The sequence below is a fragment of the Heloderma suspectum genome, chromosome 2 (assembly GCF_057233095.1).
Source record: "Heloderma suspectum isolate Gila_16-S chromosome 2, 16-S_ref, whole genome shotgun sequence".
Lineage (NCBI taxonomy): Eukaryota > Metazoa > Chordata > Lepidosauria > Squamata > Helodermatidae > Heloderma > Heloderma suspectum.
The window spans coordinates 40,303,630-40,321,136 of NC_139459.1; the positions used below are offsets into that span (position 1 = coordinate 40,303,630).

Below are 17,507 nucleotides of genomic sequence, written 5' to 3' on the forward strand. Positions count from 1 at the left end.
TCTGCTGACCCCTCCCATTCCAGAACTGAGTATTTCCACTCATTTCTGGCATTACTGTTTGAAACGCTAGTTCCTATTGCACAAGCGGTGGGTCCCGCTAGCCTAACAGAAACGCTGGGAGTGCATGCAACACTACTGAATACTGCCCAGTGTGATATAATAGCCAACACAGGGGTCTGAGATGACTTCTGGTGCTGGTGGGGATATACCATCTTTCCCCACCCAACTACATAAACAACTAAGCAGCAACTGTACCACAAAACAGCTAACAGGCACTGGGCCGGAGGGGGGGGGGAGGGGGATCTCTCTCACACACACACACTTTTTTCTGTTCTTTCAGCTCCCTAGTCCCCAATCCCCCAGCATGACATGTCCCCCAAAGACCCTAGGAACATTCCATGCCCTTCCATCGTCAAATCCAATATTGATCAAATTGTCTCCAGATGCAACAGCAGTAAGTGCCTCCCTGGCATAGCCTGTGCTACCGCACATCAGCAGGTGGAGCCACGAAATGGGAGGACCAGCTCCCCTTTGCTTGGGTTGTGATCACTCTGCCTTTGGCTCATGATGAAACAAAGCAGTAATGCTGACAGAGCAAACTGAGACATCCTAGCAGGCTACCTTACTACACAAGAGACCAGCAAGAACTTAAATGGGTTTTTTGGTGCCATTTTAGAGAAGAGCTGTGGATGATTTAAAAGAAAAATTCTTCTCCAACTCTGCCAACAGCCTCAAATATGTCCGGCTTGGCTCCCTCCTGTACTGTTGAGTAATTCCAGAAGACCAAGGTCACTCCAGAGGAGGTTCCTTCCCATGTCAACGCTGCCCCAGTTCCCAGGAACTGTAGACAACACTGGCATGGGAAGAGAGTGCACTGTGCCCCTCCAGCGTCCTGGCAGGCCCAGCCCAGAACTGGACAAGACCCCAACTGGTCTCATTCTTCCCACCCCGCACCCCTCTAGATGCACTAAGAAGGGGGGTTGAAATTCCAGCATAAGGACCAAATTCAATTTCAAAGAAGCTCTCAGAGGCTGTATTCCACAGGCAAAGGGGGAAGGGCCAAAGATACCAACGTACTGTAGCTCAGAGCTGATACTGCCAATGACCAAACCTCATGAGAGGCGTTGCAACATTTTAGAATGAGGAAAAAATTGCACGAACGCCAGGAAACCACCAAACAATTGGTGGTTTGGGGAAAAGGGGCAGGGCCATCTAGAGAACCCCACTGGGCTGGGCTGGGACCCCAGGAGGGCTGGATTTGGCCCCCAGGCCTAAGAGTCTATTCACCTGCACTAAGATCACTCCCAGGACCAGAGGTGGCAGCGTGTCCGAGCAGAAGCCCAGAACTGGACGCACAGTGCCCATCTGGCAGCACGAGCCCTACTTGGGAGGAGGAAGCCATACTCCTCAAATGCTCTGGAGCAGGGTCCTGATGAAAGGTCAGAAAGGGGTGAAGCATCAGGCCAGCTTTCAAGCTGCTCAGTTGGGGCCTAGGCAGTGCTGAAACAGCACCATGTCCTGCTGACATTCCTTGCTGGACAGCTCCCTTACACACTTGGATCCTTTGTACTGGACAGCTCCTTGGCCCCTGGTAATTTTTTTCTGCACAGCAAAGACAGTAGGAGTGGGACAATGTTATTGAGCAGAGAGGGGAGGAACCACTGTGGAGGTCCTCATGCTACGGAACATAATGCTGGAAGAGGCCCTCTGTTCGCTGACAGATTGGTCCTAGTCAAAATCCCTCTCAGAACAGAACAGAAGAAAAAATATTCTCTACCTCAGTGAAATCAGACTGATACTTACAATTTGCCAGGCACTTCATTGCTGACAGCACCCAGTGAGGAAGCTCCTCTGCATTTAATATAGATGAGAATTTTAAGAATGGTTAAGTATATCAACATTGACTACATAAAGCAGAGAAATGGGTTTTCAAGCTAGAAACCAAGCTATATGGGAGCCACTACATCAGAACGCCCCATCAACTTAATGACTCTGTCAGAGAAGTACACAGTAAAGTTTCCCCCTCAATCTTACGACATGTTCTCTCGTCTACTGAGAACATTACATGGTTCTCAGTAGACAAAAATATTCACTCTGTATCTTTGGATAGTTTGCTCACTTCTGTACTGAGGACCACTTCACACATGACAGATTGAAAAAAGCTCTCTGCAGAAAAAAACTATGTATACACTGGCAAGTTTTAAGCTGGTGCATGTTTAATTTTGTGCGGCACAGAGCCTTCCAAATGGATGTAACTGCAGAAAAACAAACATGAATGTTGTCTTCAAATAGGGCAGGGTACATGGGCATGCAATTTCTTTCTGCACAGAGATTATCTCCATGTAAGGGACATGTCATGCACGAAGTGGCCCATAATAAGAAATAATTAACATGGAACTGCATAAACTCTGCTGTGATAGGAACGCTTCGGGTCATTTCCAGTAGTTCACTATGTACTGAACTATAAACTCACAGAAAGCTAGTGCCTAATGAATGCAATCTGCAAGGAAAGAAGTATGCCCCCACCGTTGAAAGATACCCTGTGTACAGTTGCTCCATGTCACCAATTTTCAACTTTCCCCTTTGAGCTAGTGATGGGAGCAAAACTTTGAAACGGGGAATTGGGATGAAACACCCCAATAGGAGGCGAGCTTTGCCCATCATTACCATCATCACCATCACTGCCGATCTCCCCCTGCCCATAGGATGCACAAGCCTGAATGGCTACCCTTAAAATAATCACCACTGTCTGTTTTGCATTCCAGTTCCCCAACTGACAACACAGTTTACATCTCCCCACTCCCTCCCTGCCAGCATGTGTATGTAGATCTGCAATTTGAGGTTAACACTTTATGCATCTGATGCCATGAGACTCTTCGTTGTTTTTGCTACAATAGACTAACATGGCTACCCCTCTGGAGAATATATTTCCCAGGGATCCTTCATCCCTGGACACAGCTCTTATAGTGTTTAGGCATTCTGATGAAGACAGGAAAAGAAAGGGAGAGAAAAGAGGGAGACCTTCCTGCTGCTGACCAGAGTTTATTGTGGCTTATGTTCCTCAACAACCCAAGAGTTCTGGGTTTAGCCATCCCATCAAACAATCCAGGAATGGGGCATTCTTGGGTTGTCTGAGGAACCAGATATGGAATGGAAGCGGCAAGCACATTTACTCACTCCTGTACAGCCCTGACAACCCATGGGTTGTTGCTACATCCAAACCAGGTAGATTTATAAATTTAGTTCAGGAGGAGATAACCTTTTTGGTGCCAAGGGCCACATTCCTTCAGGGATAATCTGTCAGGGATTGCATGCAGCCAGTGAGCAGGGCCAAAACCCAAAATAGGTATGGGTACCCCTTCTCTCTCTCGTTCTGCCAATGCCTTCTCTTGCTCTATCTTCCATCTCACCCAACAGGCTGCCAGGGGAGTGGCATATCGCACGTGTCTTAAACCAGATGTCTAAAGTGGAGTACACAACTTTTTTTGGTCCAGAGGGCCACATGTGATACTGGTTCAGGGGTCACCTGCTGCATTCGCATGTACACACACATATACATATACAAATACACACACACACACCAGCGATCCTGAAACAGACAGCTGGGTGCAACCCTAGGGCCTCAGTTTGCCCATACCTGCTTAAGCTGGTTCTGCCACAGAATCTTACCCCACTAAATGACCAGGTTAGCAAGCACAAATTCTGAAAAGGGGACAACAAACTAAACAAATGACTTCACTTACTTGATTTATCTTCTAAAATGACAACCCCCTGCTTGCTGACATTATACACATTCTGAATTATATGCTTTGGATTCACAAGTTTAGTGTCCAGCATGTCATTCAAAGAATCCAAGCCTAAAGTTTTTTGCAAGCTGTATAAGACACAAAGAAACAGGTTTATCAGACTAACAGCACAGTAGTTGGAGAAGAATCACATACTACAGGTACCAGTTCATACTTTTACTGGAATACCAAGACTTTAGACCAACTGAACATGTTTCTTTACGGGCATTATAAGCCAATGAGAAAAAGCAGTAGCTCAGTTTTAAAGCAAACAACCCCGTCGCAAACACAGAGAGTGTTTCAGAGAGGAGGCCAAACTACACGATAGTACTGCAGAGGCTGCAATCTAAAATGGAAAACTGTGCAGAGGGAGGATATTGTAACTCTTTCCCCTCCAGTGTTTTTGTTAAAAATGACATGCCCCTCCAACTGTTTTGGGAGATGAGCATATTCATATGCAGGCTAGCCCACATACTCTATGGAATAAAATAACCAAAGAATATCTAAAGGCTTCACACCACATTCCAGTTATCTTCTCATAAAATGTACATTGGCAAAAATTATTCGTTACAATTCTGTCCCATCATACCATTAAAAATGTCCAAGGTGGCTAACAATAAAAGGAAGTCATTCTCAAACAGTAGGATAATAAACGTTTTGTGGATGGATCACAAACAATGGACAGGACTGTCCACTGATATAGGATTGATACAGCACAGGATTTAGAAGGGTTGGCATTGCAGGTCATGGGCTGGAGTCAACAAGCAGGTTGCGAAGACACACAGAATTTATAGATTTGCTAATTGTCAATTTTGTATTTTCTTACTACCAAGTTGGGATTCAAAAAAAAAAAAAATTGGCAAAGCACTTTCTATTGCTTACCTTAAAGTGCAATCCTATGCAAGTTTAGACTCCCAGCATTTCCCAGCCACCATGGCTGGCTGGGGAATGCTGGGAATTGTAGGATTTTTTTCTGTCTACACTTGCATAGGATTGTGCCCTTAGTAACTTATTTCAAAAGAGAAGGGATCGTACAATACTCTTACCGTGACAGTGTCATGGATCTCCATATCTCTTCTAAATTTGTCTCTGTTAATTGTCGGCGATGTACAAGTTTGCATGTTGGTACTTCTCCAATTGCAATACTGTGCCGTTTGAACCACATTTCAGAATTCTAAAGCAGAAGGAAAAAAACTAGTAATTCTTAGTCTGTCATTTTCTGTTAATGGATACTACTTCTGCAGCAACATACTGACTCCGACCAAGAGAAAGTCAGTTGCAATTAAGTCCCATTAAAACTAATGAGACAAGTTTCATAAAGTCACCAATTCTACTGTTTCTCAGTACATTTCCAAACAAGGATGCGGAGAAGTTTATCTTCTTAGCATATTGTAACATACGTCTTCAACATCAATTCAATATTTGTATGGGTAGAAATCTTACCAACACAATGGGCTTCACTAGGATGTGTTCTTGGAAGGTAACGCTTTCAAGATCATTCCAGTTGGGGAATTTAATAATTTCCTTTCGGTAAGGAGATCGTTTAGGATATGGTTTTAGTGGTGAGAAAGGAGGAAATCTAAAATTAAAAAAGGAACACTTTAAAACCATCATGGGGTCCAGCTTCTACACATTATGAGAAAACCTCTTATCTACACATTCATATTTTCTTGCTGTAATCCAGCTGTTTGTTGCATATGCATGCACATAGAAGATGTTTACATACTGGCTTTCTTAACCTGTTTCTGACTGGCCCAGCAGAAGATGATTCCTCTGCTCCATCAGGATGCTGAGGTTTATGGAGTCAAATAACGTAGAGGCATGCAGGAGCACTACCCTTGTAGGGAACAGAGGGTTGAAAGACAGAAGATAATATCTTCTTCTAGGGAGCAGTCTATGTTTGTCTTATTGACTGGTACTTATAGACTTACAGATCTGCTCTCTGAAGTGGTCAAATAAAGCAGACCGAACTGAGAAAGTGAAGAGCTTGGCAAACTTTACTAAAAGGGTGTTAAACCACTTTCAGCCCAAGAGCTGAATTCGATTTTGGAGATGCTCCCCAGGACCACATTCCAATGGTGAGCAGGGCCAAAGGCAAAGACAGTGCCGCCAAAGGGAAAAGGGTTGTGGGAGGCCAAAACAAAAACAAAAAAATACCAGCTCTCACTGCCAGTAACTAAGCCTTAGGAGAGGCATTTCAACCTTTTAGAATGGGGGAAAACTGCCCAAAAGCTGGGAAACCACCCAATGATCGGGGGGGGGGGGAGTGAGCATCTGGGGAACCTCACAGAACCAGACTGGAACCCCAGGAGGGCAGGATTTGGCCCCCAGGCCTAAGGTTTCTCACACCTGTGTCAGGGCCCAGCTTCAGCACTGCAGTGGGCCTTGTAGGTTATAGCCAGGATTTGACTAGAAGTAGCCTGGAAGGGCTTGGGCCTATTCAGCCTCTGGAATGTCGGAGTCCGCGTGAGCTTATCTCTGTCAGTGTTCTCAGGTCAGAGCCAGGGGGAGTCACCCAACTCCATGTCCACCTGCTGGTCTGGCCTTGGCAGGCAGGGAGGCTGGAAGCTGTCCATGAGAACCTGACAGAGGTGGGGTGGGGTTTGCAGAAGGGTCGCCCAGATTGAGGTATCACTGCTGGAGGGCTGAGCAGTGACACCTTGTTTAGACTGAGGCCTTGCTGAAAGGCTAAAGGCCCTTGCCTGTCAAGGGATCGGGAGGGGGTGTGTTCAGTCACACCTGCCCTTTTAAGCTGATGCAAAGGAGAAGAGCCTTTGCTAGGAACATCTCGTCTTCATTGCCTGAAGCCTTCTCTGTTTGGATCCATCATTGTCTGGGCTTTTGTGGAGATACTCTACACATGGACTCTCCCTTTATCTGGAACTTTGGATTACTAAGGACTTGCCATGGAAAGTACTGGGAGGCTTTTCATAGACTTGAACTCTCATTTGTTGTGAATTGTGTGTCTGTGTTTGTAGTCAGCTCAGTGTATGGCAGGCTGGGTTTGACCTATGACTTTTTGGACTTCCCTCTGCTAGAACTCATGCAGCGTGGAGTTGCCAATGTGAAAGCAGTAGCTCAGAACTCCTTGCGTGTGTGAGTATGTCCTTCCCTTGATCTTGATGGACCTCGACCATGCAGCCTGGAATGATCAACAAAAGATTTCAGGTTGGTCTAACTCTTTATGGGTGTGGTTTTGTTTTGGTCTTTTCAAGAAGTTACCCTTTGATTGCCTGGGTTGGATTACGCCAGAAATCCAGGGTCCTTTCCCTTGTGTTCAGAACCGTGGAGATGGCAACAGGGAAACCACATTGTGAGGATCTCAGTCATGGTAATAATGTTTAGCTCCAGTGTTCTGGAATTATTTAAAGCCTATAGCTACTGACCATCAGCTGTAGGCTTGCTGAAGAGTGTAACCATTAAGCTTTTTGCCATGGGATTTCCTGCAATAAAGAAATCTCACTGGTTTGGGTGTCCGCTGCCAGATGGCCTAAGCATGTGTGCTGGGGGGATCGGGAAGCCTGACACCCTGCTTAAGTGAGTCATAAAGAGATAGTCCACTGACTAAGCAGCTTGAAATATAAAACAAAGCAACTCAGGTCAGGCTTCTAGCGCAATGAAACTACTACTACTGAGCATCCATTGGGGGGGGGGGTGGAATACACAAAAAGACAGGATTAAAGGATTTTATTTGGCTCCATCTGGCTGCTAGACAACATTTCCCCCTCCTCTTTGTGACTCCTGTTTGCACTGGAGGCTCTATGATGCATTCAGAGCTGTTAATTAACTCTGCACCCCCCAAGTGACCCTTCTTATTGTCCCCACTAAGGGCTTTAAAAACTATGAATACAAATGAATTCTTAGCTTGCACCTTTATTCGGTGTGATCCCCTGCCATTGCTTTACCAACACTGTTAACATATTGTCTAATGGGCTGCACTAGTTATGATTTGACCCCAGATCAAGTGCAAACACAGCCCCAATGGATGCCTTTTATTTTCACTTCTCTGTTTGTGAAAATGGAGGAACAATAAACATAATTATTTTTAAAATAAATAAGATTAGATATAGATTTCATGCATCGCTAAGTGCTATATAAACGAACTCCCAATATATGTGTCAGACGTCTACACCATTTGAGCAAGCATCAAAAAGATCCCAACTGCAATTATTACTGTAGGGTGGCAGGACAAACTTTGTCTGCTGTAACGCAATGGTCCACCAAGGGGTGCTCCAAATGTATTTCTTGTCTTGAAAAATTAGTAGCAATAACAAGCTTTGGTGGATAAGAGATAGACCTTCGAAACCACAATCTGAATTCAATACATTTATCATCAGCAAGCATTTTTCAAAATCCTGGATCGTCCATAAAAACTGAGTAATTGATATCAAACTATTGAATAGTTAACACCAGGAAGTGGTGAATTCTGAACATTCCTTTTTTTTTTTTTTTTTTTTTTTAAGGAAAACGGTCGGAAGCCAGGAGCTTGACTTTCTTATAGTTCACAATAATTTTAAGCCCAAATCATTTTTGCTATTTAAAATGCAGCTTAGGGAGCAATTCTATGGCCACTACACATTGTCCAGAGGTCCATAGGAGTTTTTGGTTTCTGGGAACTGAGGTCGGAGCCAGGGATCTGACTGCAGTTCCCAAAAACTGTGCTCCCTCCCCCCTCCCCCTTGTAGCTGGTGCGGTTCTCCCCACCCCCTTGTAGCCAGAGTGGTTCAGAAATGAGAGCGTGGAGATGGGGAAAAGAGGGTGGTCCCGGGGGTCGGGAGGGGACCGTGGAAGCCACGTTAGTTTCCTTTGCGCCGTGAGGTCTCCCCACTCCCACTCCAAGGCTCCCCATCTAGACAGCTGAAATCGCCTGTCTAGCTAAAAATGCAGGGCAGCAGGAGCACAGAGGCAAGGATCGCCGTGCATCAGATAGTTGTCAGACTCCGAGTTTGGAGGCTGACAACTATCTCCAGAGGATTGTGCCCTTAATGTATATGCCCCTGCCATGGAGAGCTGGAAAGCTGAGAGGTCACATTGTGGAAGCACAAAAATTTGTATGGTTTACCTTTGGTTAGGCCCAGAACCCAATGTTCCAGCCTTCCTGAGCAGGCAGTAGTACATGTTGACCCAATATCCTGAAGGAAGACCTGCCAATGTGTCGGTTTCATAGGCAAGTTCCTATAAGTCAGGGCCAGGGAACGTGTGGCCCTCCAAATCTTATGGAACTGCAATGCCCATCAGCCCTAGCCAGCACAGCCTATGGCGAGGGATGATGGAAGCTGTAGTTCAACAACATCTGGATGGCCACACATATGTTCTTCACCCATGCTGTAAGTAGTCTTTTCCAGTCAGTAGTTATCCAGTATCCAGTTTCCTGCCTTCAGCTGGAGCTAGCTGGAGCATGCTCTCTGATATCCAGGCTGCTTCTCTGCCAGGAAGAAAAGATAATGTTTGATTTGACTAAAATGGATCTTGCACAACAGGTGTGCATAACCTCAGGCCTAGGGGCCAAATCCAGCCCCCTGGAGTTCCCCAAATGGCAATGTCCCCTTCCCCTGACCCCACCTCCTTTCCCTATTTTGTGGTTTCCTGCCTTTTGTGCCATTTCCCCCTCATTCTAAAAGGTTGAAATGCTTCTCCCAAGGCATAGTTACTGGCAGGAAGGGCTTTAAGCTACAATATGCTGGCATTTTGGTCCTGCCCCCTTTTGCCTTCAATTCCGCCCACCACTGGAATCCAGCCCGAAAGCTTCTCCAAAACTGAATTTGGCCCTCGAGTACAAAGAGGTTCTGCACCCCTGTTCTATAGAATGTACCTGGTTATTCTAGTAGGTAGGGCATGGATAAAAAATGGATAAAAAATAAATCGAGAGCCAGTGTGGTGTAGTGGCTAGAGTGCTGGACTGGGAATCAGGAGATCCGGGTTCTAATCCCCACTCGGCCATGGAAGCTCACTGGGTGACTTTGGGCCAGTCACAGACTCTCAGCCCAACCCACCTCACAGGGTTGTTGTTGTGAGGATAAAATGGAGGAAGGAGGAGGATCATGTATGCTGCCTTGAGTTCCTTGGAGGAAAAAATGGGATATAAATGCAATAAATAAATAAATAAATAAAATTGTAAGCCTTAGAAATAATGACTTATTTCTATACTGGTTTATGCATTATTTGATTGACTACAATGTTATATTTTATCTGTTCTCGATAATCTACTTTTTTAGTTAAGGCAATTTAATGTGTTCCAATCTGGATATATGCTGCTTCAGCCTTCCCCAGCTGGTGTCCTCCAGATGTTTTGGTCTACAACTCCTAGAATTCTTGAGCACTGGCTATTGCTAGGTGGGGCTGCTGGGAATTGAAAGTCCGAAACATCTGGAGGGCACCAGGTTAGGGAAGGGTTTCTATAACATTCTCGCCCTACACTGTTGACTTGGGCTTCTCAGCCAAGCTGCCTGAACAGGTAAATGTTCCTTTGGGAAGTTGGTTGGGCAAAAACTGGGAGCTAGAGGAATGCTGACTCGGTACCCCAGTCAAATATCTTCCCCCATCCCCCAAATAGTTCAGAAGTAGTGCTCTGAACTCAATAGGTGTTACTATCTACTAATTTGTTGGGTTTAATTTTTGGCCACTAACCAATAGGGAGGTATCCATTATTTCCTAACTAATTATGACATCTTTAGCCACAAGTGCACAAAAGAATTTCAACCAATGAAGCCAAGATTACACCACACCGCAGTAAACACTTATGACCATTTTTAAGTGTTTAAAGCTCCAGGCATACAAAGATGACAAGGTAGGGACAGCAGTCTCGATGTGTCTTCTTTTACTTCCCATCTCAAGAAGAGTCTGACAGCAGCAAGACACACCCCAATGGAAAGCAGTCCAGAAAAGGAATATTCAAGCCATATTAAGTTTGGGTACATTGTTGCTTTTATGCCAGAAACCACTAACTGGCAGGTTAAACACGAGACCTTTCCAGCCTAAAGTATCAAGGATCTTATCACATTATGATAAACATATGATTTATTGTCCCCAGTAGGTCCAATAAATCTATTGATTGCTGAACCTTGTCTGAAAACACTAACGTCTTGTCAATTTAACTAAAGACACTTGAATATTTCCTCTTGGCAATTATCTCTGGTGTTTATACTGCAAGTTGCCATATTTTGATGTAAACAATACCTTTGCGTGCCATCAAACCTTTGATTAAGGTTTAGAGACCTTTGCAAGAGGTTCTGTTTCCCATTTATGAGGGAGTGTTATATGCCTTAGTATTTGGAGTGTATAAATAGCTAACCTTTGAACTTTCAAATATTATAGGTAGACAAATATTATAGGTTACCGCCCAGGGCTGGTGCTGGATTAGGAGTGCTCAGGGTAGAATTTATCCTGGAATGCCACTGAGTACATATATAATAGAAAGCTATAACTGGTACCAGCTCCCACCTCATATTGTACATCTATGGTGTACATATTCAGAAACTATGCATTTAAACTTTTCAAGTTTTGATAACAAAAAAGTAGCACAGTCTTTGTCAACCTGGTGTCCTCCAGATATTTTGGACTCCAGTTCCCAGCATTCCTGATCACTGGCCATGCTGATTGGGACTGATGAGAGTTGAAATCCAAAACATCTTGCAGGCACCAGGTTGGGGAATGCTGAAGAAGCACATGTCAGGACACCAGATCATTTGTTAGGATATAGCTTATAGCCTACGCATATAATAACCTAACACAACAAGAACACAATCTTTTCAAAAACAACTTTTCCTCATACATCAGTGTACCAAAATTAGAACATTGGTTTCATGTTGATTAGCCAGGTCTCAGAATTTCTGAAAACTGTATATTAACTTTTTCTGTCTTGTTGAGGAATATGTAGAATGATGCAAGCACGTGGTGGCCAAGGACTATATTGATATCATTTCTAGTGCTATGTCTTTCAGAAATCACACTTTTTTTGGTAAATATTTTGGGAGAGGGAATCTGAGGAGTTTAGCCTACCAGTAGCAGAATGGCAGAGAAACTAGTCAACCTGCCTCCCAGGTCAGAATATAAGATATTTAAGTGGCACACCCTCAATATGATGAAACAATTGCAAAAGACAACAGCAGAGAAAAATTGCAGAATAAGAGAACAGCAGCCGAGGTATAACTAATAACTCCTACATCTTTGGGCCAGATCAGACAATATTCTTACCTGGATCACTTCCCTATACATGATAGGAGTGAGAGCATGCTTTTTCTCCACACCCACTCGCCACCCTGGGCATTCATGCATAGGTATAAAGTTTGAAAGGCATACACATGTAAAACCCAACACATGCAGACCCAGATCAAAAGTCCTTCTCCAATTTTATCTGGGCTTGAACACTATGGGCTCGATTCAGACTTAGTCATAGTGAGAGTGGACCCATTCTAGTCAATGGGACTTAACTGGCTTTCACACATGTATGCCTCTTTTATTTTATGTTCAAGCATGGACATTTAGTGATGTCAGAAGCTCAGTCCCCATCATGCATAAGGGAACAGTCTGGTAAGGGTATCGTTTGACCTAGGCCTTGGTTTTCCCTAGTCAGTTATCAGACTCAAAAACAGTCTCTTCTTATTCAACATTTTCTTGACTAGAGATAGGCAACCCAGTGCCCTCCAAATGTTTTGGACTACAACTCCCATAATCCCTAACCATTGGCCATGCTGGCTGCGGCTGATGAGTTGTAGTCCAAAACATCTGGCAGGCACCAGGTTGTCTACCCCTATTATAGACAGATGGCTTCAAATTATACATTTATGCAAAGAAACAAGAATACTGAACCAATCTTCACAGTAGCATTGTAATCCTTTCATCTCTAGAGTAAAGCCTAGGGGAGCCTTCCCCAACCTGGTGCCCTCCAGATATTTTGAATTACAACTCCCAGCTTTCCTGGCCATTGAACATGCTGGCTGGGGCTGATGGCAGTTGAAATCCAAAACATTTGGAGGGCACCAAATTGGAGAAGGCTGGGCTAGGGAGCACATACCAAGATCAAACTCATACCAACATGAATTGTTAGGTTGTGGAATGAAGGTATTTACACTGAACAGAAATTCAACATATGCAGATATTCCTCCAATTTTGGCCCACTCATTACCTCTCACTTTCTTTACAAGTAAACAGCAGTTCCAGGTTTAATTACCATTGGGTGAGAAAGAACTGGCCAAATATGGCATCTTTGCAATATTTGCTATTTACAATTATAAAAGCAAGGTATAAGCAGAGGTTCTACTCCTAGAAGGCAGCAGATCTGCGATCTCATCCCAGATCCCCAGATAGAAATCCAGCCAACTCAAAGATCTATTTGTGTGTGTGTGTGTGTGTGTGTGTGTGTGTGTCTTCAAAACTGCCACCTCTCTCTCTCAGACCTCATTCCTGCAGATTAATGGCCCACCGAAGAAACATCCACAGCCATTAAAGATCATTCATGCTGTGTTAAATCCCAAACTCCTAATAACAGTCATTTTCGGAAAAATCAATTCAAGGAAAGAAAAAAAACCTAATGACAGGAAGGCAGCTAAGAACAAAAACATCCTATGAACAAAAGAGAGCAGCAGCAAATTGTCAGGGGATAATCAAAACCTCCAAGGAACTATTTCTATGAATTAAGCTGTGGTATAACGCAGGGTGCATATGGAATTGTTATGCATTTTGGTGCTTAGTACCTGTAGGGATGTACGAAATGTACTTACCTTTCCGCGGATTATGTTTATGGGGGGGGGGGTGTTCCGTCCCTCCCCCCGGAATCCTCGACGGGGGGGGAAGCACTCCATCCTTCCCCCCCAGAATCCTCGATGGCCGGCTGTGCTCCGAGGCAGCTCTGCGGAACAGCCAGCCAGGCCCAGGCCAAAGCCGTCCGCAGCCGGATTTCCAGCTGCGGAGGGCTCTGGGTAAAAAAAAAAAAAAAAATGCGTACACAAATGGCGGTGGCTACAGCCGCCGCCATTTGCGTTCCTTATTTTTGGCTGTCTTAGTCTACGTAAATATTTGCGTCCCTTTTTGATTTGCCGTTTTAGCCTACGTAAATATTTACGTAGGCTAAAACGGCAAATCAAAAAGGGACGCAAATAGCGCCCGCTACGCTATTTGCATTCCCCTTATTTTCACTGTCTTAGTCTACGTAAATATTTACGTAGACTAAGACGGCCAAAAATAAGGAAATACGCGGGGGGTTTTTTTTTTACCCAGCCATGATAGGCTACATAAAGATTTACGAAGCCTATCACGTCTGGGGAAAAAAAAAAACACAAGTCTGCAAATGGCGGCGGCGGCAGCCGGTCAGAAGACCAGCCGCCGCCGCCCGGAAGATCCGCCCCAGGTAAGTCTTGTCCTGGGGGGGGGGGGGGGAATCTGCAGGGGGGGCGGGGGGCAGGCCATTCCGCCACAGATTTCGGGGGGCCGAAAGCACTGGCATTCGGCCTCACCGAGATCCGTGGAGGAATTCTCTGCCATCCCTAAGTACCTGGCAACTGGCAGCTTCCAGTGAATCTCAGCTCTTCTGAAACAACCCCAAAGCCTCCATATTTCTAGCTTCCATGATTACTTTCAGACTTCTGCAATCTAGGTTGGAACTGCTGTGCTGGGTTGGCATGGCCTAGACTTCACAGCCCCTCCCCTTACAAATATCTTCCCAAAACAACAGAAGTACAGTGGGGAGGGATGTAGATAATATAGAAGGTATATTTTAAAAATAGAACTGCTCCATTTAAAATAAAATAAAAACTGAATGCAATAATCTCAACAACCCCCCACTCCATCATAATTCCCCAGCCCCTGATCAGTGGAAATAGCACAACAGAGAGGTTGGGGAATGTAACCTATCCAAAAACATGCTCAGGTTTTGGCAAGCATCCCCTTGACTCCATTCAGACAGCACTGCAGTAATCTAGAGCTGAGGCCACAAAAGATGGTCATCAGCTCAGAATATGAAACAGAGGATCACGGTCTTTTCAATAGGTAAGAATGGGCAAAATGGCCTCCTGGTAGTGATGTACACAATTATATTTTTCCTGCAGAAATGCTTCCACTTTCAGAAATGCATTATTTCATAAAATGAATTAACAGCATTAGACATGCACAAGATTTTGATTTAAGCTGATCTGAAACAGAACAGGCACTTATGGAAGGGCCACAGCCCACTGGTAAAACACAAGGGTTGCATGCAGAAGGGCCCAGTTAAAAGGATTTCAGCCAAGGCCATTTCAAGAAAAGAAAAACCTCTACCAACAGGAAAGCATCCTTCCATTTATCAGAACACTACTTCAATTCTACAAGTAGCACTAATTCATGAGTAGCTGGAGATACGTTAATTTTTTTAACTATTGGGTATCAGATTTTGATTCAGATTTCAGCCCAAATAATCCCATTTATTAACCTTACTCAGTTGTTAACCTTAGTCATTAAACATAGTTATTTACCTATATAAGTGACCATTGTCCTCAAAATCCTCTTTGCCCCATCTTCCTTTGATATCTTCAATGACATGATTCTTTAGGAACTTTTTAAGGAGCTGAACCGTTTGAGTGCGGGTTACTTCTGGGCTAAAATTTTGGTTGTGCCTTAGCAGTCTGTGCAACCAGTCTACTGCCTCTGAAGCTGTGAAGCAACGCTCGTAGCTTTTGAAGTGACAACGATGTTTCCTTAAGGGCATTCCATCTCGAAAGAGCTCAATGGTCTCATTCCACTGAGAAGAAATGAGAAACATTATAAAAGCCTTACGAAACCAACACACCCGTGCTGTTTGCCAGCTTCAGGCATTGGGCAATAGAAGAGAAGGGGCAGAGGAGCAAGTGAAGAAACCTAAATCTAAATCAGGAAAATTAAGAGTTCTCACACTTTCAGGCTTTGTCCCACACACACAAAGGTTCTTTTCCTTTTACACAAAAGCTAAGTTAGGGGTAATCACAAGAAACCACTCCAAAAGGTAGTAACTAGCAATTGAGTTGCTCTGAGCTAAAATTGCTAGTTGGCAATATAGGAGTAGTCAGGCTACTCCAACAACTGATTATTTCTTAAGTAGGTCTTGATAATCTTATTAGAAAAGATCCTTCAATAGAGGTCCTCTTGTATGTTCCAGAATCACAGTTCCAAAATCACTGGTAGCAGAAAGGGAGCCTTTTCAGTGGCTGCACCCAGACTTTGGAATTCCCTGCACAGAGAGATCCACTTCCCCCTTTCCCCTGATGATCTTCCATGACAATGTGAATACATTCCTTTTTAGGAAGGCCTTTGGTTGTTAGTGAACTTTTAGTAGTTGGTGTGTTTTTACTACTGTTCTCATGTTTTTTTTTTTCTTTTTAAGTAATGATTAAGTCAAAAAAGGGTGAAAGAAGTTGGGGGAGGGTCAACAGAGTTGTATAAAAGTATGCATGGTGTGGAGAAAGTGGATAGGGAGGTTCATCCAATGGCAGGAGATTCTGGACAGATGAAAGGAAGCAGTTCTTCACACGTCACATTAGTAAATGATGGAATTCACTACCACAGGATGTAGTGACGGCTGCCAGTGTGGGCAGCTTTAAAAGATTAGGCAAATTCATGGAGGCTAAAGCTATTAATCATGACAGTTATATATTCCCACAAGAATCAGGGGCAATACATGTCTGAATACCAGTTGCTGGGGAACACAAACAGGAGGGTGCTATTGTGCTCATGTCCTGCTTATGGGCTTCCCATGGGTAACTGGTTGGCCACTCTGGGAACAGAGCGCTGGTTTAGATAGACTTGTGGTCTGATCCAGCAAGGATCTTCATACGTTCTTATGTAATGACATTTTAACGTTTTCTAACATCTTGACTGTACTTTTAAAGCTGCCGAAGCATAACAATAATCCACAATATAAGGGTTGGAGCGTGCATGTAACTGAGAGCACATAAGCACATTTTGTGTATGCTCCCTAATTATTACTTTATCTACTCTAAAATGCATACCCCTCTAATTATCCCCAAGGTTGCTAACAACAGATTAAGAAACACTACAAGAAGATACACAGCAACTTTTGACCCTCTTGGGCTGCTGGCAGAGGCCAAAGTGTCTTTCCCCTTGGGGACACATTAACCCCTTCACCTGAACCTGGCTCCACCCTGGAGCCCCAATATCAAGAGCTTCTCGATAAGGAAACGCCCTCCAAGCATGTGCAGAGTGCGTTTCTCGCTCCGGCGACAAAAGGACACGGCTTCTAGGCCGAAAGATGCGGCTGCTAGGGAGGCTTGAGCCCCCAGAAAGCAGGCGCGGTCCCTCCGAAGACCCTCCGCCCATTTACCAGTCGAGTCGCTCGGTAGGGCCCGGGGCCCACGAGTCGAGGTTCCATCGGCCAGCACGACGCTCCTCGGGCCCGTTTCCACGGAGACCGGCAGACACCATACGCAACGCCTTCGAGGGAAAAGGTTTTGAATCGACGATTGGCGGCTCCTGATTGGGCCGAGTCGTGATCACGTGAAGCGTCGGGAGCTGCCCGCTGGGAGGCGGCTCTTTAAGGGACGCGCCTTTACTCCTCCTCGCATTCTCATTACAAAAAATGTAAGGTGATTGGGCCCCGCCCTCGAGAGAAACTGCTGGGGACGGCCAGAGGCGCGTTTTACATAGCCTCCGAGAGCAGCCAATGAGCTTTCTCCCCTCTGCCCCGTTGCTTGGAGGCAGGAGACCGGGGAGGAGAGAGAAGAAAGAGCGAAGGTCTGCAAGTGCGGGCTGGAGGCTACT

The 17,507-nt window shown here is 44.8% G+C and overlaps 1 protein-coding gene across 1 annotated transcript in view; it reads right to left on the reverse strand.

Moving 5' to 3' along the window:
• The window catches only part of DEPDC1B (DEP domain containing 1B), a 29,404-nt gene extending 12,183 nt beyond the window's left edge, over window positions 1-17,221 (reverse strand). The window contains exons 1-6 of the mRNA XM_084832064.1: window positions 17,071-17,221; window positions 15,230-15,495; window positions 5,229-5,364; window positions 4,832-4,959; window positions 3,744-3,874; window positions 1,804-1,851 (exon numbers count right to left, since the gene is read on the reverse strand). Of these exons, the coding sequence (XP_084688190.1) occupies window positions 1,804-1,851; window positions 3,744-3,874; window positions 4,832-4,959; window positions 5,229-5,364; window positions 15,230-15,495; window positions 17,071-17,118 (757 nt within the window). The 5' untranslated portion in view covers window positions 17,119-17,221. The remainder of the gene's footprint in view (window positions 1-1,803; window positions 1,852-3,743; window positions 3,875-4,831; window positions 4,960-5,228; window positions 5,365-15,229; window positions 15,496-17,070) is intronic.
• Between the last annotated feature and the right edge of the window lie 286 nt (window positions 17,222-17,507).